Source organism: Terrapene carolina, unplaced genomic scaffold (genome assembly GCF_002925995.2).
Source record: "Terrapene carolina triunguis isolate 2854851 unplaced genomic scaffold, T_m_triunguis-2.0 Scaffold21, whole genome shotgun sequence".
Taxonomy (NCBI): Eukaryota; Metazoa; Chordata; order Testudines; family Emydidae; genus Terrapene; species Terrapene triunguis.
In genome coordinates, this window is record NW_020664372.1 from 40879449 (window position 1) to 40901981 (window position 22533).

Genomic DNA, 22533 nt, shown 5'->3' on the forward strand with positions numbered 1-22533 from the left:
ATGTCTGTGTGCTGCTGTCAAATACAGCTGAGGAAAAGGATTACACCAATATCCTGGCTTTCCTGGGTTCTGTGGTGCAGTGTGATGCTGTCTCCTGCTTGGGGTTATGTGATAGTCAACTCGGTTTCGTGGTCAGTTACCAATGAGGTGGAGGAAGAACTGGATAGCTCCTCAAACGAGGAGGCTCTCCCTGCGCTTCTGGAAGACACGACTAGCATCTGGAAGCAGAGCTATCCAGCCTCTGTTTACAAAGAAGATGAGGAAATGAGGTCAAGGCCAGTGGCTGGGAGATCCAAGCAAATCTCTTCTCCTTCTAGGATGTTTTCCTACAGGAGAGAGAGTGTCAAAGGGACAGACAGCATTACTCCTCAGGAGCAGGCAATCAGAACTGCCCGTTTCCTGACCCATTATAACAGCTGGGGCTTCTTGGCTACCGAGTCCACCCAGGAAAAGGTACCGTAAGTCACATCCTCTGCTAGACATTGACAATTCTCTTTGAATACTGGACTTATTTACCCACTAACAGCGGGAGAGGGCTTGCACATTGCTTGCTTGTATTTTACTGTTCTGTAAAAGGCAGTAAATAATCTGTTTTGAGAAAGCATTTAGTATATAAATTACACAAATTCTTTACTAGCATTAGCAATGTATTATAATGCAAAACTACAAAACAGCATCCCAGCACTGTTGTGGAGAACAATATTTACTGTCTTATAATCAACCACGTACTGATGTCAGCTACAAAATATGCAGATAATAAAAGCTGTCAGTAACATTATTTAATCAGCCTGTAAAAATACAGTGCTGGTGCCACATATTTATGCAACATTCCCAGCTTTGCTTCTCTGCAAAAGATTTCTAGGAATAGAAATCATGTTTACAGTACAATAGAAGAGAGATGCTAAAGAACAGCACCTCCTGGCAAGATGCAGAAAAAGAAGAGAAAAACATTGGGCTAGATCCTCTGTTGAGGCCAAGGAGCACACACTACACAGCTCACGGAAGGATGCCTTTGTGTTCTCCCAATCCTGGGCTGGCTGTGTGTCCTGCTGGTTCCCCAGCACAATATAGAGCAGCCTAAAGCCTGCTATAACTAATGCTGGCTGTCAACAGCCCCAAAGGGCTGATTCAGTAGCCAGGGATCCGCAGGATATAAGGGGTATGCCAGCTGCGCTCCTTTTGCTTGCGGTATACTCTCTACACTAGGGGTGGGGGTGGAAGCTGCAGCCCTGGCTCTAAGCCACTTGAAGATATGCCTGTATGGGGGTCAATGGCGTAGCCACAGGGGGCCTGGGTGGGTTGCGGGCCACCCACTTAGCATATGGTCTCACCTAAATATGGCTCCCTCTGCCCATGTCGGGCCGGCTCCATGGGGCTCCGGGACCAGAGCCCAACTCCTGCCCATGTCGGGCAGACTCCATGGGGCTCAGGGAGCCTCTGCCCATGTTGGGGCAGTTCAATGCAAAGTTCAAGTACGGTAAATTTATATTGGGATTTTTTTTTATAGTGCATCCTATTGGGCAAATAGACAATTTTTGAAAAGACTAAGTCAAAAACAAAGCCGTGTCTGTAAGGAAATGTGTGGGTGGAATATTGCCCGTCCATAATAATTTGCAGCCCCCCCCCAACTTACATTCCTAGCTACACCACTGATAGGGGTGATCCTACCTTGACCATCTGTTCTCACTTCAGGACCACTTTGGCAGTGTTGTGATGCTGAGCAGCTGGCACACCCTGCAGAATTTGGGTCATTATTTTTCCAGCTGTAAAATACTCTCTTTTTTAAAAAGATGGTTTTGAATTGTGCATAGCTTTCAATAATACTGATACACGGGAAAAGTGAGTTTAACATTAATTCTCTTGTTAAAATGTCCACGAATTAGGGATTAATTTTTTTAGTTACATTAAAAAAAAAGAAAGAAAGTAAAAGTTAGCACCCAGTAAAACTTCTGGAAAGATTTAGTAAAGAAGCAGCTGCCTGGCAGTTTGTGAAATGCAAAGCATCAGAAGCTAGAAAAAAATATCATTTATAAAATATTCCCAGTTGTACATCTGAAGTCTCTAATTCCATCTCAGGGTTCCAAATATGCTATTAAATCATATGATCTTAGCTGTTATGGTTTATTCTCTCATCAGAAACCTTTGATGGAATTACAATCTTACTCAAATATGTGCAGTTTGCTGTCCATAATTATAATACATAAGTAATACCAAAAAATGGATTCATAATAAAACTTGTAATTCATGGGTGTGATGTCTTTGCTGTGAATTTTGAGTTATGTGGCCTAGACTCACAGTTCCTTTTTGAACGTGAACTGTAAAGTTAACCGTGTATGAAAGACTCAAACTTAAGTGATTGAAATTTCTAATGTTATTGACAGCTTCTATATATTTTATAAATCTTAATAAGATTGCTTGGTTTCCTAGATATGTGTCTTCATAAAAAATACCCCTTCTCATTTGCAGTATAGATTGTATATAAACATTAAAAGTGTATAAACATCATAAAATGGAAAGCATGTGATCCAGGTTAGTATCACCCATGGTTTTCTCAGTAACTGTTCATGTTTAACTTAGTTTTGTTACCAAAACCCATTGGTTATACTGAATTAGCTCAATATATTGATTATTATTTTTAATATCTAACATCTAATTGGTCATTTGAAATTACCTGAAGATATATTAAAAATAAACAAACAAACAAAAAACAATACAAGGTCTAGATCCGCTGTGATTTCTGATGGGATGAGAGACATGATACAATTATCACATGTTATAGAGAAAATTATCCTTTGTCATTCCTAGGCAATAGAGCTACAAACACAAGGTCTCCTTTCCAAAAGTGGGTGGAAATTTTTGCCCAGGGAATATCCACTGTGCACGTGCAAGTCAGGGGAAAGGAGAGCCAACTTTTGAAAAACAGGCACAGTAGGGCCTGCTCCTGTGCCCATGCATGTCAATGGAAGTTTTGCTACTGACTGGGGATTAGATGGCTTATAGGCCCCATCCATGCTGAGTTGTCTGGAACTGCGTTTAAAATCAGTTCTAGCTAAAATAGTTTCTTCTATAGTTTGGCCAGCCAATGTGGCCACATTTCAAAGCAAGGTTAAAACCTCAGTGCAGAGGGGGCCAAAATCAGAATGAATCAAAATCTGAATTGGAATACAAATCCTTTTAGATTCCTGAGAAAAGCTATCAGTGCCATCTGGGGCAGATGCTTTCATGATTGCTTTTTAATGCAGACATGTTTTTGTACTTGCTAGCTTCTTTTAAATGGTTGGCAATGTAAAGAAAAGGAGTTCTCCATATCACCATCGGGGATGGGGGGAAGGGGAGAGAGATTTGTTACCACAGCAGTATGATACGTAAATCTAATTTAGAAAACAGTGGGGTCTAGTGGTGAGAATGGAAACTGGGAACCAGAACAACAGGTTCTATTCCCATTTCTGCTACTGAGCTTGGGTAAGTCCCCATCTTTGTGTACAATGTATAAGTGCAAAGTTTTAAAGCATTGATTGTCTGGATTTTCTCAGATCCAAGGTGTACCATTTGGGAATTGTTTACTAGTCAGTGATGGGCCCATCAATAACAGCACTGGAATACCTTTCTTTTATGTGACTTCAAAGGACAACATGGTGACAGATCTCATGAAGAACTCTGTGGCTTCTCTGACATTGCCAGAGGCAGAAGGAGATTTCTGCAGGTACCAGCAGTTTGTCTTTCTGACAGCAGCCAATGAAAACAAATTGATTTCGGATAGCATTTACATGTGTGTGTCGTGAGTACATTATGTGAAATGTAACCAATACTTTGGGTTAAACTGAAGCAATACAGGCAGAGGCCTGGTCTAAGCATAGGAACAGAAGCCAAGAAACCCTGGATTCCAAACACTGCTTTGACAAACACCCGTTCTGGCTTTGGACAATATTTTAGGTCACACATTTAAAAAAGTGAGCTCCAGTTTTGGGTATCTGTGTGTTTGTGTTCCTAAGGTTAGATGCTTAGGTCTGATCCAAAGCCTAATGAAGTCAGTGCATCCTTACACCCTGATTCTTACATCTGACATGAAGGGGGAACAATGGTGGCTTTATGCCACCCTTTCAGCTTCCCACTTCTGGGGCTGGATGGAGGTTATTTTGGCCCCCAGCACAAGCTAGAATCTCCACAGGTTTGTTTTATATTATAGGAGAAATGCCTCAGCACAATCTCTTAAAGGAAAGCTGAAATATGAAGTATATTCTAATACACCTCTACCCCTATATAACGCTGTCCTCGGGAGCTAAAAAAATCTAACCGCATTATAGGTGAAACCGCGTTATATCGAACTTGCTTTGATCCGCCGGAGTGCGCAGCCCTGCCCCCCCGGAGCACTGCTTTACCGCGTTATATCCGAATTCGTGTTATATCGGGTCGCGTTATATCGGGGTAGAGGTGTATCTACATCTAACTACAGAGAGTAAGAGACATAGAACCAGTGTGCAACACCACTGACTTCAATGGCATTACAGCTATCGGTACTTTCAGAGGGTATGAATTGGTCTAGTATCATTAAAAATGTTTCATTGTCTTAAATACAACATCTTCACAGTCAAAGAGGAGGCTTTCATCTTGATGGTTCGATGGAGGTTAAGATAGAGAAAATGTTGCTCACCCTTTGAAAGCATAAGAAAGTCAGGAGAATTGTAAAGTCGCCGTAAGGATAGTTCTATCCTTTCTTTAAAACATTTGATTAATATTTTTAAAATTAATTATTTTTAAATTGTACATATCGGAATCAAACCTTTTTCAGAGGAATAACAAATTGTATCATTTTCACTCTCCCAACCTTCTCATGCGTTTAAATGATAAGCTGAATATCTTCACCAAGAGTTTTAAAACTTGATGACTAAAGTTAGGCTTCTTTGGCATAACACTTAAATAAGTGGCCTCATTTTCAGAGACACTGGACATCCAGAAGCTCCCATTGATGGCAATGAGAGCTGCTGGTGATCAGCAATTCAAAAAAGCAGGCCACCAATTTAGGTGCTTAAATATGGACGTAGGACCCTAACTTTGAGTGACCATTTTTGAAAATCTTGGTTTTATGTACAGCTGACCTCATCAGACTTAACCACCTGCTTGAGACTTATCAGTCCATAGGCAGCAGTCAGAAAGACTATTGACAGTTTATAGAAATACTGAAAAACCTTTGAAACTTCATGTTTACTACACACTTATTTAGTAACTATTAGTTATTTGAGGTACTAAAACTCACCTCTGCCATTTTCCTTTTAATGCTGATCCTCCAGAAGCTGCTCTCACTTATGACCAAGGCCAGAGCCGTCCCTTGAGTAGGGCGAATCAGGGCGACTGCTCTGGGCCTCGCGTTTTGGGGGGCCCCGTGGGCCGGTGCGATTGGCTGGGGGGGATCAGCCCCGGAAGACGAATCCGTCACTTCCGCCCCAGGCCCCGCACCGCCCTAGGGACAGCCCTGACCAAGGCACTGTATATTCTGCAGCCAGCAGAACTGAAATTCTACAGCAGGTGTCTGTAGAACTTTGGTGCTAAATTCTGTGGCAAACTTAAAGTTTGGTGTTAACTGCAAGTAAATTAAAATGTAGATGTTGCTATTGCATTCAGTATGAACATAAATATTCGAATCACTGTGACATTCCTTGCATTATTTATATGGATATTACGTTCAGTTTATTTTACATTATTTCTGAAGTTACCCATTTGCACAGATTTAGTATTAACAACGCAAAACTGCACAGGACAAGTTGTGAGAGGAAATGGGAAAGTTTGGAAGCTGATGAGTCACCATTGGGGTTTTTAGTCCTAGGAATGCGTGAAAAGATTTCTACAGGCTTTTGCACCTAGGAAGCGGTTGGGAATTTAGGCAGTGGGAGAGGATAACTCTTTCCTTTCCCTTCCCTCTGTGAGCAGGGTCAAAGGTGATTTTAACTTTTGGGGTAGAAAAGCAACCCTTGACAGCAGCCAACTGTCACCTCCACCTCCATATCTGCAACTGCATCCCCTGAGTGATAAGTACACAGATGTTTGGGTAACCTGACTGGCAGTGAAAAAGCTATCAATTGCTGGTATTTAAATTGTTTTTGTTCGGTGTCAAAGTCATTCCCCAATGGAGATGACCAAGACCGTACACGTCTATGCAAGCCGTTGCTTAGGACTGTCTTCAAATGCACGAATATACCACTGCACTGGTTTACATTCAGTTCATGTTTCTAAAGTTTTCTCCACATCCCTAAGAGCTAGACATTAAAATAAGTAATAGTTTGGATACTGCTGCACAGATCTGCCTCTGGGGGTAGCTTCAGGGGCCAATTTCACAACCAAGAATCACAGGATACCTGGGGCCTTCCTTGCTGTCTGTGCAATGTGCTCTCCTGTGTCCTCCAGTACTAACTCTAGTATTGACAGTGCTGTTGGTGACACTCTCATATCATAGGCCCTTCTGAACTGGCATTGCAAGTGCTTCTGTTGTGTGTGTGTAGGAGATATAAGGACAGTGCCGTGTAAACAGCAGAACAGTATCAGTGCAGCCAGTGGCGGATTAATGATTTTGCCGCCCGCCCCTAAACCCTGAAATAATTGCCGCCCCCCCGCCACTGGCCCCTCCCCAACTCCACCCTTTTCCCGCCCCCATTCCAACCCCTTCCCCAAATCCCCGCCCTGGCCCCACCTCTTCCCCCAGTGTGCCGCGTTCCCCCTCCTCCCCCCTCCCTCCCTGCCCCGCGAAACAGCTGTTTTGCGGCGCAAGCGCTGGGAGGGAGGAGAGAGAAACAGGACGCGGCAGCGCGCTCGCGGAGGAGGCAAGTTGGAGCAGGGGAGCTTCTCTGTGGTGCTCAAATTTGCCGCCCCTGCAAATTTGCCGCCCCTGCAAATTTGTCGGCCTAGGCCGTGTCAGCCTAGGCGATAATACACCACTGAATGCAGCAGAAATGTCTCAGTGACCTCAAAGCACCTAGCACTATCCCCAAAGTTAGTATCATCAGAAGGTTAGGGCCTACATTTCTCAGTACAAGGTTTTAAATGGGTGGATTGTTTTATATGCAGGTTGTTTTCTTCCTTGCTACTCATTCTCCATCTCAGAGGCAAGATCTACTAGCCCAACATAGCCTACAATGTCTGTCAGCTCAGTGTTTCTCTCCACTGCTAGCGAAATAGTGAGATGAATAGGTATTTCTTGCATAAGAAAGTTCCATTGTATGAGATTTTAATATACGGTATTGCACAGAAGTTGTCTCGATCAAGGGTATCATTCATTTTAGAACTGAAGAACCATTATACAAAATAGCTAAACAAATAGTGGATTCCATGAGAAAGGTTGTACCCAGTATGCGAGCAACAAATTTGGTCCTGTATCTTGTCTGCATGCAGAATTCTATTAGAGTATATACATACCCCAAGTTTTAAAAACGAAAGAAAACTTGAAAGCAATCAAAACTCTTAGGAACAGTTGGCACCCTGCTAAGGAATACTTCTGAGTTATTCTACACAAAATAAATCTCTGGCTTTAGAAACAATACACAATTGGCATTTTAATAGACTTTTTATAACTAACAAATATCAGGTGATGTGTGTTCACATGTCAGACTGGTATCCAATTTATTGATTTCACAGTCTTATGCCTATTCAGTTGGAAAGAGAATTTGAAAAACCCAAACTTAAACTAATAACAGAAACAAAACTTCTAGTCATGCAAGAATGAGGGAAATGGCACCATCCTAGTAGGGGCTAATAGCAGTACATTATGATATTGTGATTATAATCTTGATTCCTCATCACTGATCAAAAGATTTCCACTTCCCAGAAGAATACAGGGGGCATTGATTTTAGAGCACTCCCTGATGGCCAGTCCATGGAATAGCATTAACAAGTATCTTCAGAGGATGCCAGTTGAAGGGTAGGTGTTATTCTGAAGAGGGGCTGTAAGTGGGAAAAAGAGGGACGAAAAATTAAATGGCAAAAGGCCATTCCTGGAATAAATTGGTATATAATAGCTCACTCTCCAGAAAAGGAGAAAGGGCCCAATCCTGTTCCCACAGCATTCAGTGGGAGCAGGATTGGGCCTTAGATTAAGAAGCAAAAAGCAAACCCAAAATACCATTGTTTTACATTAAGACTGACACATGAGCTGCTTAGAGCATTTCTCTTAGCAAAGTACCAGGCCTCACTATTGCCCTGATCCTGCAAACACCTAAGCATGTGAATAGTCTCACAGAAGTCAAGTTAAGCACATGCAAAGGTGTGTCCAGGGGGGCAGGGCCAAATACTGACCTCCTAAAGTAGTAGTAGTTATAGGCAGGAGCGCCACCAGCTTTTCTGCCACCCTAGGCGGCGGAAGGTCCTGCCCCGAAATGCCGCCCCCCACAGAGGAGGTGGAAGGTCCCGCTGCCGAAATACCGCCGCGGTCGCCGCCCCCCAAATTGTAGCACCCTAGGTGACTGCCTAGGTCGCCTAATGCGTTGCACCGGCCCTGGTTACAGGGCCAGTGCAAGGATATTTTGCGCCCTAGGCGAAACTTCCACTTTGCGTCCCCCTCCCCCCAATGTCCAGCCCCTACTTTCCTACGGCCAAGTTCCCCCCAGGGGCCCAGATGTTCACAAAGTGCAGAGGGAATGGGGGGGGCTGCAAAGAGAGGGGTCGTATGGGGGCTCTTCCAGGGGGTGAAGGTGGCAGAAAGGGGGGTGCATGGGATTGTTGCAGGGGGTGGAGGTGGCCAAGAGGTGGAGGGGGCAGGGGTATAGTGGCAGGGAAGAGATTGCACAGAGGCAAAAGGGGCTCGTTGCAGGGGGTGCAGTGGCAGGGAGGGAGTGGCACAAGGGAGAAGTGGGCAGGAGGGGGTTGTTGCAAGGGGCTGGCAGGCGGGGGGGTGTCTGTGCCTGGGGTTGTTGCAGGGGGGTGAAGGTGGCACAGAGGGGTTTGCACAAGGGAGGAGTGGGCAGAAGGGAGATGGCAGGTGGAGGGGGGGGGTCCCGAGGTTGATGCAGGGGTGAAGGTGACCGTGGCTGGCTGGGGGTGGGAGGGTGTTGCTGGGTGGAGGTTGCCCAGAGGCAAAAGTGGCAGGAGAGGGTGGGTTCTTGGGGCGGGGGGTGCACAGGGGAGAAGGTAGCTGGTCGGTGGGTGTTGGAGGGGGTGGCGCTGGCTGGGGGAGGGGTGCACAGGTTGCTCCCACATACACCATTCCCCAGGCTAGGGACTGGACCTGCCCACCTCCCGGCGCTCTGGGGGCCCGTGCGGCTCCCTGCGACCTGGCTAGGTACCTTGCAAGTGGAGTAGACACCCAGCTTCTCCGCCCGAAGAGCAGAGCGCAACTGCGCCTTCTTCCCCAGGCCCCGGACCGAGTCGGGCTCCCCGCCGCCCCTGGGGCTCTCAGCGGCGGCACAGGCAGCCAGCGGCCCCGCGCCCTAGCCTGCTGCCACCGCTGCTGAGAGCCCCGGGAGCGGCGGGGAGCCCATCTCGGCCTGCAGCGCGGGGAAGAAGGCACAGCTGGTAGCGCTAGACCCTCCCCTTCCCCGCTCGGCCACCAGCTGCTCGCCCTGGGGGAGGGACTGGCCGCGCTGCGGGCAGCCCCTCTGGAGCCAGGAGGCGGGGAGCAGCAGCAGCCTTGTGCTCCGCTGTTTAAAAAAAATGTTTGGGGCACCGCTTTTTGGCACCCCCCAACCACTTGGCACCCTAGGCAGCCGCCTAGTTTGCCTAGTGGTTGCACCGGCCCTGAGTAGTTACAGAACTTCCTATCATAGACTGACTTCCACACTGGAAAAAAAAAGTGAAAAGAACATTCTGACAAAAAGCAGTTTTCTAGGTCAGTCATGTTTTTTGTTTTCGTTTTACTGTTAGGTCAGATGCTGGTGTTTTGAACAAACCTTCTGTTTGATCCACATAATCCAGTATTTGTGAGGTTACAGTCTGTTAACATGAAAAGGAATGGAATGCCACAAATTCAGCATTACACCTTCAGGCAAACCCTGATTTCGGTCTAAATATCTGACAATTAGTAAATACAGTAAGACAAGCTATAAAAGCTAATTGAAAGGCAAATGAGTTTGCTAGAGATGGGCCTGCACAGAAACCCTGAATCCAAACACCCCTGAACTTTGTAGAAGTTTAGATTCAGATCCCAATTTTGTGACACAGGAACATCTTTGCCTCTCTAGTATTTATGTTGTCCCTCTTTAGTCACATTCAGGATAAACACTTCAGTAACTGTTACTCTAAAATCCACATTTAAAGATCCATCCAGCAAACACATAACTACTAAATTAGAAAGTTAAATATGAAACCTATTATCATCACCACGCAGGACACACAATATAGCTCTAAATTATTGTTTTCTTTTTTTCTTTACACTTAAATAACCAACTGTAGAAAATTCCAGTCTAGTACACCAAGGTCTGTTTCTTTCTCTGTGTTTACTGAAACTACCTAATGCTGTGATCCTCTTTTCAGGGTGCTAACTGTTACCATAAAATTGGCTATAGCTGTGCCATACAACATTCACTGCTTAATCATGTAATTCATAAGACTGTAAGAATGACAATACTGGGTCAAACCAATGGTCCATCTAGCTCAGTATCCTATCTTCTGGCAGTGGCTGGTACCAGATACTTCAGAGGGAATGAACAGAACCCGGCAATTATCAAGTGATCCATCCCCTGTCAGCTTCTGGCAGTCAGAGGTTTAGGGACATTCAGAGCATGGGGTTGTGTTCTTGACCATCTTTCTTAATGGCCATTGATGGACCTATCCTCCATTAACTTATCTAATTCTTTTTGAACCCAGTTATACTGTTGGCCTTCACAACATCCCCTGGCAATGAGTTCCACAGGTTGACTGTACAGTGTGTGTGAAGAAATACTTCCTTATGTTTGTTTTAACTCTGCTGCCTATTAATTTCATTGGAAGACCCCTGGTTCTTGTGCTATGTGAAAGGGAAAATAATACTTCTCTATTCACTTTCTCTGCACCATTCATGGTCTTATAGACCTCTATCATATTCCCCTTTAGTCATCTCTTTTCTAAAATAAACACTTCCAGTCTTTCTAATCTTTCCTCATATGGAAGCTATTCTACACTCTAATCATTTTTGTTGCTCTTCTCTGTACTTTTTCTAATTCTAATATATCTTTTTTGAGATGGGGAAATCAGAACTGCACACAGTACTCAAGGTGTAGGTGTTCCATAGATTTATATAGTGACATGATGATATTTTCTGTCTTGTTATCGATCCCTTTCCTAATGGTTCCTAACATTCTGTTAGCTTTCTTGACTGCCACTGCACATTGGATGTTTTCAGAGAACTATCCGCAATGACTCCAAGATTTCTTTCTTGAGTTGGAACAGCTAATTTAGACCCCATCATTTTGTATGTGTAGTTGGGATTGTTATCCAATGTGAATTACTTTGCATTTATCAACATTAAATTTCATCTGTCATTTTCTTGACCAGTCACCCTGTTTTGTGAGATCTCTGTGTAACTTTTCACAGTCAGCTTTGGACTTAATTATCTTGAGTAATTTTGTATCATCTGAAAATTTTGCCACCTCATTGTTTACCCCGTTTTCCAGATAATTTATTAATATCTTGAACAATATAGATCCTTAGAGACCCACTATTTACCTCTTTCCACTGTGAAAACTGACCATTTATTCCTATTTATTTATTTATCTTTTAACCAGTAACTGATCCATGAGAGGACCTTTCATCTTATTCCATGACTGCTTTCTTTGTTTAAGAATCTTTGGTGAGGGACCTTGTCAAAGCTTTTCTGAAAATTCAAGTACACTGTCACCCCCGTCCACATGTTTGTTGAAACCCTCAAATAATTATTGGTGAGGTATAATTTCCCTTTACAAAAGCCATGTTGACTCTTCTTCAACATATTGTGTTCATCTATGTGTCTGATAATTCTGTTCTTTTCTGTAGTTTCAGCCAATTTGCCTGGTACTGAAGTTAGGCTTCCTGAACTATAATTGCCAGGATCGCCTCTGGAATTTTTTTACAAAATTGACATTACATTAGCTATCCTCCAGTCATCTGGTACAGAGGCTGATTTAAGCAATAGGTTACATACCACAATTAGTAGTTCAGTCATAGAAATTTGCTATTTATATGACCAAAGACAGTCAAGCACACCAAGAGCACTTAAATTGAAAGAAAAAACAGTCTAGGGAGGAAGTTCTTCTAGGAACTGTGGGGTGATCTAAACCAAACTAAAATGGGCATGCGACCAAACACAGAAATCAATTCTATACAAAAAAGCCATTTTTTCATTCTTTTCTTTAACCTCGGGACTTTCTTTTGATTTAAAATGGAAGACTCTACATCCAAAAATAAAGATGCCTTTTTAACTCTCTTTGAAGGAAGAATGAGAAAGAACGTTCTTTTTTGTCCGAATCAGGGGGAAGGCAGGGCAATAGTGCCCTGCGGTCTCAAGCTGACGGCCAGCAGCAGCTCTTCAGATTATGAATTTTGCTTTCAATAGAGATTTTGTCCGAGGTTCATACCACACAGATTAGTAATGCTAATACATACTTTCTAATTCAGATCCTTCAGGGTTGAATTATGATGGCATATATAAGGCACATAACTTGTGCTTTTCTAAATATAAAATCAAAGTGCTGTGTGTTTTAATACACAACCATGATAATTATTTGATGGCATAACATTTCCTTCTGTAGACTTCAGAAAATAAGTTCCTAAGGTGTAGAACAGTGGTTCTCAAACTAGGGCCGCCGCTTGTGCAGAGAAAGCCCCGGGCGGGCCGGGCTGGTTTGTTCCCTGCCGTGTCTGCAGGTTTGGCCAATCGCGGCTCCCACGGGCCACGGTTCGCCGCTCCAGGCCAATGGGGGCTGCGGGAAGCCACGGCCAGCACGTCCCTCAGCTGAGTGGGCTTTCCCTGAACAAGCGGCGGCCCTAGTTTGAGAACCACTGGTGTAGAATATATTTCCAGCATAGAAATTAACCCTGTGATCCTCACCTCAATGATGGGCTGTTGGAGCCAAGTGGAAGTGACTAATGATGCTAAAAGGAATCTTAAACAGCCCCTAGATTTGCATTTGTGGGAGCAAGAGACAGAACATTATCAGTGGAGGCAGAGCCCTCAACTTTGGAATTTATTCCTAACAAAAGCTCTGTTTTGTGGGGTGTTAATGTAGCCATACCACTCTGAATTATAGTTTTGTCAGTTCTGGACCTGGCTAATTTTTGGATGGGAATTCTCCAATGAAAACTCAGGAGGTGACTGCAGTAACTAGTGTTGGGTGTACTCTTGTGCAAGTAAATATTTTAATAAGTAGGTGACACTCTTTACTCTGAGTCATTTTTGAACCATGACCCAACATGGGTGGAAATAGAATGGAGTGAAATGGGTGGACATTGAAAATATTTGTTGTGTGCACCTCAGAGTATTGTGTAATTCCTAGAGATATTTCATCAGTATATGGTTTTTGCCATAAGATGATCAAAAGTGACAGCTTCTTTTAGGGCTTAAAGCAGATAGTATGGTTCTTTTCTGTAGGACTGGAATGAAGTGAATGCTTTTGTATGCAGCTCTCTCCAGGACTGATCCCACATGCTTAACATAAACAACTGGCTGACCAGAATCAAGTGTTGAATGATGGTTTGTCCCCCAGGAGCAGAAAAATTGGGTAAATCAATTCTTTCCTCTCCTCAAACCTGATGAATAATTGAGATAACCTCTCTAAAACAATGTGCACATCAGCGCTAATGTAGCTCTAATAAAATGCATAAGCTTTTGTCTGATTCCCATTAAGTCTGGCTTTGTTTAATCTCTTTAGCAAGGTGTGTATCTTTTTATGTAAATGGTATCCATCTTGATTCCTTTGTCTCCTTTCCCAAATATGATCTTATGATGCTTTGGGGTTCAACCCAGACCATTAAGAGATTGTGTCACCACCTGCCCGGCAACTCTGGATGCCTTCAATGCTGTGCTGCTGTGGCTCACAGCCCTGACACCAAGAGCCCTCATTCAAGCATGTAGGTCGCAGCCTGGCTTCCACTGCCCAGTTATTTTGGAGGGTGACTGAAAACCGCCCTCAGTCCCAAACTTCTGCCAATGTGACAATCTGCTGAAGTTCCCAGACTTGTGAGATACTTTGTAACCCCTCTCAGCCTCAGCAAGTGAGAATTTGGCTGTTAAGATGGGTGACAACTCCCTGACACACCATTTTGTCTGCCTGCCCAGCAACTTTTCAGGACTCTACCCATTCCAGCCTTGCCTCTCAGGTAACAAACTCTGAGCCCCAACTCCCGAATTCCCCAGAAACGTCTCCCTGCAGCGTCCAGCCCTCTTACTGAACACTCACAGAAGTTACTAAGTTTGTTGCTCCTTTAAAGAGAAAATACACTGCAATTCATTAATTTAATGGGGGTTGGAAAAACACTCTTATTTCAATCGCAGCACTGAATTGGTTTATAGTAAAAGGAAAACAATTTTATCAAACAAAAAGTCATAGGTTTAAGAGATACCAAGTATAAGGAATAAAATCAGAAATGGTTACAAACAAATAAAAGTAAAAATACACCTCTAAGACTAAAACTTAATTCCGCAAGTTACAATCTTTGCCTAAGCAGGTTTCTCACCCATATTCAGTTCTGAGAGACTTCAACCCCCTTGGTTGAAGGATCCAATGTTCTGTGATTTGAAGAGCTCTGACCCTTTTAATTCCTCCCCAGTGATAGATAACTATGAGGTTCTCTCCCTTTCTTTGTATAGTCCAGTAAAGCTTTGAATTGTATTCTTTGAAAAGTAAGCTCAGAGAAAGCTTCTCTCCCTTGCTGGGGTGTTGATGCCAGGCTGTCTTCCCAAAGTTCACTGAACTTGCTTCAAGGGGCAGGAAGGCTTCCTGGGGGTGCAGTCTCCATCCCCCGTTTATTCATATGTAAGTAGGACTTCCACTGTTTTGATTCAACACTACTTCATTTACATTGGAGACAGGTAGATAGCTGCCTTCCCTCCTCTCTGGGAGCAAATCTGTTTCTCACTGTGTCTGGTCACAGACTGTAAAGCAGGGGTTCTTAACTTTTTTCTTTCTAAGGCCCCCCCCAGCATGCTATAAAAACTCCATGGCCCAGCTGTGTCACAACAACTGTTTTAATGCATATAAAAGCCAGGGCAAGCATTAGGGGGTAACGAGTAGGGCAATTGTCTGGGGCCCCATGCTACAGGGGCCCCCGCAAAGTTAAGTTACTTAGGCTTTGGCTTCAGCCCTGGGTGGCGGGGCTCAGGGTCCCAGGGTTCAGCCCTGGGCGACAGGGCTTCACCTTGCTGCCCGGGGCCCCAGTGAGTCTAATGCCAGCCCTGCTTGGTGGCCCCCCTGAAACCTGCTTGTGGCCTCCCGCAGGGGGCTCTGGACCCCTAGTTGAGAACTGCTGCTATAAAGCATATCAATGTGCATCCGTAATTCCTCATATTGTATTAATGCCTACATTTCACAATTATATTAATCAGCAATGTGTCACAGGCTTTCATAAAAGACCTTACTTGATATGCTTTTATAATGCAGTAATATTGTATACAATCAGATGATTCAATTGCTTATCAGTTGCGGTTCAGACCCCCACTGTTTATAGTTAAGAAGCTATCTCCCCCACTTGCTAGTTTGATGGCTTTGTTTACCTTTTATGTAAATGTACCTTCATTGTCGCTGCCTGATGACCAGGCTGGTCAGACAAGCAAATACACATTCCTTTCTCGAGGGCAAACTGGACTTATGCATTGCTTACCAAACACATTTTAAGACCATAATTCTGGTGCAAATTTATAACTCTTTGTACACATCCCAAAAATACATCATGCTAGAATTTTAATTATCAGTGAGTTATTAGTTTTTAATTATATATTATATACCACCTTTTGAGTATATATCATGAAAACAGTGTGTTAGGTGTAATGAGTATGCCAGATCTGACAAGTTACTGGCCCTCCGTGTCACAAACATAGACCTACTTTTACCTTCCCACTCAGTTTTGTGCCACAACAAAGCTAAGATGGATCTGACGAGTGAGGACTGAATGTGCATGTTTTTATATAGAATGCAAGAAATCATTACTAAATGTATAACTATATATCCCACTGACATGAATGAGGAGTTTATTAATGAAGAGAGGCCACTGGCTCACTTCGTATATCCCTCTATTTCTGGGCAGCAAGTCCCAAATTTACATCAGCTATACCAATAACACACTGAAAACACAAGACTTGTCCGCATGAGAGACAGAACTGTGCTAGCTACAACTTTAGTGCTTGTACATGGGTTTAGAAAGAAAAAAAAAAGCACATTGTAAGGGGAATACTATACCAAAGAAAATGCAAAAGTAGATTTCTTTCAGAACATTAAGCCTTTTGTTAGATAAAATACCAATGTCAATGTAAGACTAGGATACAAAGTTAACTGTTATGGAACGGAAAAACATGATAAAAGCCAGTGATAAAAGCCATGCCAAAATATAACAACATAGTTTACCAAGTTCAGATGTGTCACTGTCCTTTTCTAGTATTTTGTCCAATTTAATCTTCACACAAAATTTGCTTGCTGATTTGCCAGCAAAACAAACTGCGCTCCCTACACTGAATATTTAAATATACAAACTACAGTTTGAACAAACCATTCCAAAGACTAATAGTCTTTTAATCACATGTGCAAATAATGTAACACCAAAAACATAGTGAAATCTGCAAACAAAGGAAAAAGCCAAGGAGAAAGTACATGCTCAAACATTCTCGATATTGAGGTACGTATCTCTTGGTGTAGGCCGGTACTGAAAATTAACAGATATAATTATTTGATCTTTTAATGTACACATTTCTCTTTTATTCTAAAAGAGTTAGGAGGACAGATCTAACATGCTCTCTGATAGCTCTTGATTATAACTCACATAGTCAAATCAAATCTCCCACCGCCATCCGTCCCATGAAATCTAACCTTCCAACAAGGAAGAATATCATTTTATATTTCCTTCTACCTGTAAGTAACTTGCAACAAATAACTAAGATATACCAAACAAATGCACTTGCAAACTAATTTGCTTTTATCCACTGTGCAATTGTTTTACTCCCGTTTCAAATACCTGATGGGCATGTAATGAAGAAATAGTCAGTTGCATGCAGGTGGAAACAGGCTTATTAATTGAATTGAATTTCTACAGGTACAGATTTTGCTTGTTAAAAATTCCTTTCACTTATTTTTAAAACTAATCTAATTAAATAGATAAATAAGACAATGCTAATGCAAGCTTGAGGTTAAACACAAAAAGTCAGAGGGCTAGACTAATCTCAGTTACGCAGTGTAAATTGGGAGTAACTCCACTGACTTCAGTGGACTTACACTGGTATAACTGAATTCAGAATCTAGTCAGGGGAATGCAGATTTTCAGGTGCTCAGAGTAACACTAATTCCTTAGTCTGTACTAAAAAATGTTGCTGGAAAATTTCTAGATGGTCATTTTTTAAAATAAACCAATGTTAAATAAAAGATTTGAGCTGGACCCTAGCCCCAACTCTGGTCTCTCCCTCTTTCCCCCACTGAATGTAGAAGGTGGGAGGAGGCATGACCAAAGTACACATTGATCTCCTTGGGAGCCCTGAGGCTGCTCTAAGCTTCTGGGGATAGTAGAAAACCATCTTGGGGGTAAGAGAACCACATATTGCACCTTTGGAGCTCATGCTGTCAGCTGTGCCCAGTGCTTATTGGGCAGAGCTGAGTATCAGCCCATTCTATTTTCTGGCATATTTATGTTCTTGGGCCTATGTATAAAAGCAGACACTTTATCCAGTAGGCTATACAGTTTTTTATTACCATCTGTAGGGAATTTGCAGGTGTTAAATTAGCTGCAGGAACACTTATTTCCATGCAACAGAAACATACTGAGAATTATAAGGAAAAAAGTAATGCAAATTGCATATACAGTCAGGGTGCGGGCTAACGAGTTCAAGTCAAGATCTAGGAGTAAAAAACTGCATGCAGATCAGGCTTCTTTAGGTTAAAACACTTGAGAACAACAACTGCAATGTTTTTTTCCTAATGTGAGTCTCTGGGCCTGACTAAGCTGCTGTGTAGGATCCAACACCGTGAAGTGCTGATCAATTTCAACTGCTGTTGAAACTAATGGAAGTTGAGGCCACTCAGCTTCTCATGCAATTAGGCCCCCACAATGGTTTCATTATGATTTCGCTAGCAGTGGAGTTACTCCTCATTTATACCAATGTAACAGAGAGCCAAGATGGTCAAGGATGCAACCCCATGCTCTGGGTGTCCCTAAACTTCAAACTGCTAGAATCTGGGACTGGATGACAGGGAACGGATCACTCAAAATTGCCCTGTTCTGTTAATTCCATCTGAAGCATCTGGCACTGGCCACTGTCAGAGACAAGATACTGGGCTAGGTGGATCATTGGTGTGATCCAGTATGGCTGGTCTTATGTTCTTAGAATCAGCCCCATAACTACACTTGTGATTTATTTTAAATGTCATTACAGTACAGGCAGAGCTGGAGAGCAGTCAAGAGCCCCCTAATTTGAATGAACTAGAAATGTAACAGAGAATCAGAGTTCTCCTTTTAAAAATAGTGAGACTCTAGCTCTTTTCCTTGTGCAGAGAGCCTTGAAAACATAAAGTGATGTAAACCAATCAGTAGAGTAGAAACAAACAAGCAGGTGGGTCTACAGCAGAAGGCTACAAGGAAGGGGACTAAAGTTACATACACATTCATTTTTGTAATGGATTAGGTTTCGGGTGTATGCTAACCATTTCACTAACCCTCCTCAAAATCCTGTGCACAGTGGTGTGTGATAAGGGTGGACAAGAATCAGTGACATTTTTCAGATGCTTGGGTGGGGCACCTTAAAATTGTTTTGCAGATCTACACAAAAATTCTAAATCTGGTTCTGTGCATGGATGGTTAATCCTAATTTTTGTTGCTACAGAATGACATCTATAAAAGTTAAACAGAAAATCAGCTTACAACATAAAAGATTAGAACAATTACAATTTGAATACATAGAAGACATCATCTACTAATTAATTATTTTAAAAAGCATGGTTAGAAAATAGACGAATCTCTGTTTTGCTTCAAACTTTGGGCCTGATCCTGTAATCCTTGTTCATGTGAGTACTCCTCACCCACGTGAACAGTCCCATGGAATATCACTACTCATGTGAGTAAAGGTTTGCAGAAGCAAGCCCTGGGCTTAGAATATTACAGCTGCTAAATATGTGAGCACGAGCTCATATTCACCCAGAGCATGCTAAATATTTAGCCAATATGAATAGCTTCTTAAAGACCTCTGCTGTAGAAAACAGTCTATTATACATGATTACTTTTCTCTGTGTGCAGAAAAAATATAATTGATCCTGAGGATCCAAGGTGTGCCAGACTGACTCTCACAGGACAGATGGTCATGGTACCACCAGAGGAAATGGAATTTGCCAAACAAGCAATGTTTTCTAGGTCTGTATGTGATATTTATGTAATATAGTAATACCTACAATTTTGAGATGAATAAATTGGTGAGTGAGATGGGCAGTTGGGATTGAGGATCCCAGGAGTAACAGGCCTGCTCTTTACTTACTAGGCTGCTTAGTAAATTATCCAAGCCTTTAGGACTATCTTGGTACTCTTGGGACAGTCAGATATGTCATCCAGATAAATAGTGATCAACATGCATTTTGATAGAACCTGCTGTATATAATTCTAGGATTTACAAAAGTATTAAGAGTGATTCCCTTACCACCAGTATGTGTGTCATATCTGAGGTTTCTGTGACTAGCACTTTTGGCTCTTCCTCCCTTCCACAAAACAAGATTGTGCCATTTAGGCACAGTTCATAGAAAGGGGCAGTGATAAACTCTACTGCCCCTAAGGGAGATCCAGGAGGCAGCCTGAATGTCTCAGGGTGCTTCCAGGTGTCGCCACACTTGCTACTTACACACCTTTGTGGGCTGCAGCTTAATATCTTCCAAGTAGCTAGCCAGGTGTGATGGTTAGTGGTTAGGGGGACAGAATTATGGCCCATCTCTTCCCCCACCCCCTTTGAGGTGCCATGCACTCTCACAGGACTAGGGAAGCAGTAATCCTGATATTCCCCAAAGCACAAGGACTGCAATTCTTCCAGGCCTTTAAGTGAGCCAAGCAAGGGGATGAAGGCACCTTGGCCCAGATCCACAGAGATGCTTAGGTGCCTGAACCTCAGATTTAGGTGCCCAAGACCCAGTTTTAGGCTCCACTGTGATCCACAAAACCCCAACTCAGCTTCCGCCTAACTCTGTAGGCACCTAAATTCACTGGGGGCATAAAGTTTCTATTGTGAAAGTTATTTAGGTGCCTAAGTTTCTGCCTCTGGGCATGCATACTGCTGCCTTACTCTAGGCATCTGTACAGCTACATTTCATCTAAGCCCCAGTGCAATCCACCAAGCAGGGGAAAATAGGCAGTGAACATCAATCTTGCCTGCAGGGCCCAATCTGGTAGGCATACTTAGAGGTCACCTACTGGATCAGTCCCCTTCAAAATCTTGCAGTGAGGTGGTCGTGCCACCACCACCTTGCAACTTTTAGCCCAGTGGTTAGGGCACTCTCCTGAGCGGTGGGAGATCTCTGTTCAAATCTTTTCCTCTCTATCAGACAGAGGAGGGAATTGAACTCAAGCCTTCCATATCCGACGTGAGTGTTTTAACCAATGAGCTAGAACAGGGGTGGGCAAATTACAGCCCATGGGCTGGAGTCGTTTTAAGCCAGCCTGCGAGCTCCTGCTGGGGAACAGGATCTGGGGCTTACCCTGCTCCGGCGCTCCAGCTGGGGCGCTGGGCCGGGGGCCACACCACATGGCTCAGCCCCGCTCCAGCTGCTCCATGCAGTTCCCGGAAGCCGCGGCATGGCTCCGCTCCGGCTCCTAAGTGCTCCAATGGGAGCTGCAGGGGCAGTGCTTGCAGATGGGGCAGCGTGCAGAGCCGCCTGGCCTGCCTCCACGTAGGAGCCAGAGAAGGGACATGCCACTGCTTCCGGGAGTTGCTTGAGGTAAGCGCCACTCAGAGCCTGCACCCCTGAGCCTCTCCCCACGCACCAACCCCCTGCCCCAGCCCTGATCCCCCGCCCGCTCTCCAAACCCTTCGATCCTGGCACAGAGCACTCTCCTGCACCTCAAACCTCTCATTCCCAGCCCCACCCCAGAGCCCGCACACCCCGCTGGAACCTGCACCCCTTCCCGCACCCCTGCCCCAGCCCTGATCCCCCTCCTGCCCTCCGAACCCCTCGGTCCCAGCCCAGATCACCCTCCTACACCCCAAACGTCTCATCCCCGGCCCCACCCCAACCAAATCCCTCACCCCCTCCTGCTCCCCAACCCAAATTTTGTGAGCATTCTTGGCCCTCCATACAATTTCTATTCTCCGATGTGGCCCTCAGGCCAAAAAGTTTGCCCACCCCTGAGCTAGAAGTTATAAAGTAGGCAGCACTACCCTCTCCATCTTCTTCCCATTGTGTGTGGAGTCAGGTGCCTGCCTAACTCATCCTCACATGAAGTGGTTTAGCTGCCTGACTCTAGGAAAGGGTTCCAAGCTGTGGCCTAGAAGCAGAAATAGGCAGGTGATGAACTCTGTGAGAGGGGCAGGGCTTGGGACACATCCCTCTCATCAGAATCTCCCATTGGCTAATTTAGGCAACTCCCTGACTAGGCTGCTGCTTTTGTGGATTGCATTCTTAGGCACCTTTCTCGCCCCATTTGTTGTATAGTTGGCCTAGGCACCTAACCCAAGCTTTGTGGATCCCATTGTTGTTCCAATGATTCTCTAGGTGCATAAAAGTGAGTTACTGCAACACTACACATTGCAACACCCAAGTCCCTTTGTGGATGCAGGCCCTTGTGCCCTCTGCCAGCACTTTCCACCTGTTTAAGGGCTGGGCAAAATCTGCCTTTTAATGATGGGCCTCTCAGGTACCCTTGCTGCATTTTTATTTGCTGCCACATGTAGGTTTGGAGCAAGGTTCATTGCAAGTGAAAGTGAGCATAGGTCAATGATGCTACCTGGTACAGCCCAGATTTTACTCAGGTAAACAGTTCTAGTTGCCCAAGAAAGTTAGCAACTACTGCATTGAAGAAAGAAGTCCACTAGATGTGCATTTTGGCAAACCTTTTTGGAATTCTTTGTCTTTTCAGGCACCCAGTTATGAGGAAGTGGCCTCGTAACTACGAATGGTTCTTTATGAAAATGAACATTGAGCACATCTGGCTTCAGAACTGGTATGGAGGAGTTTCCACCATTGCAGTGGAAGAGTATTTCAAAGCAGTTCCAAGTAAAGAGTGATTGGGTTTGAAATATAAATCTTCAGTTTTCATATTTGCTTTCCAAAAACTTCTTCCAACACCATGGTGTTGGATGGGTATTTTACAGTGATTTTTTTCAAAAGCATTCAGAATGGCCCCATCTTTTTTACTTGGATCAAATGCTAATAAACCAATATGGATCTTTATATTAAAAATGATATGTGGATGGTAAATCCTACACTGGAACAC

The 22533-nt window shown here is 43.7% G+C and overlaps 1 protein-coding gene across 1 annotated transcript; it reads left to right on the forward strand.

Annotated features, from left to right (window-relative positions):
• On the forward strand, positions 1-22324 carry CREG2 (cellular repressor of E1A stimulated genes 2). The gene is made up of 4 exons (XM_024202306.1): positions 1-453; positions 3534-3703; positions 19360-19473; positions 22177-22324. The coding sequence occupies exons 1-4, from the start codon at positions 1-3 to the stop codon at positions 22322-22324; spliced, it is 885 nt and encodes a 294-aa protein (XP_024058074.1).
• Positions 22325-22533: the final 209 nt, after the last annotated feature.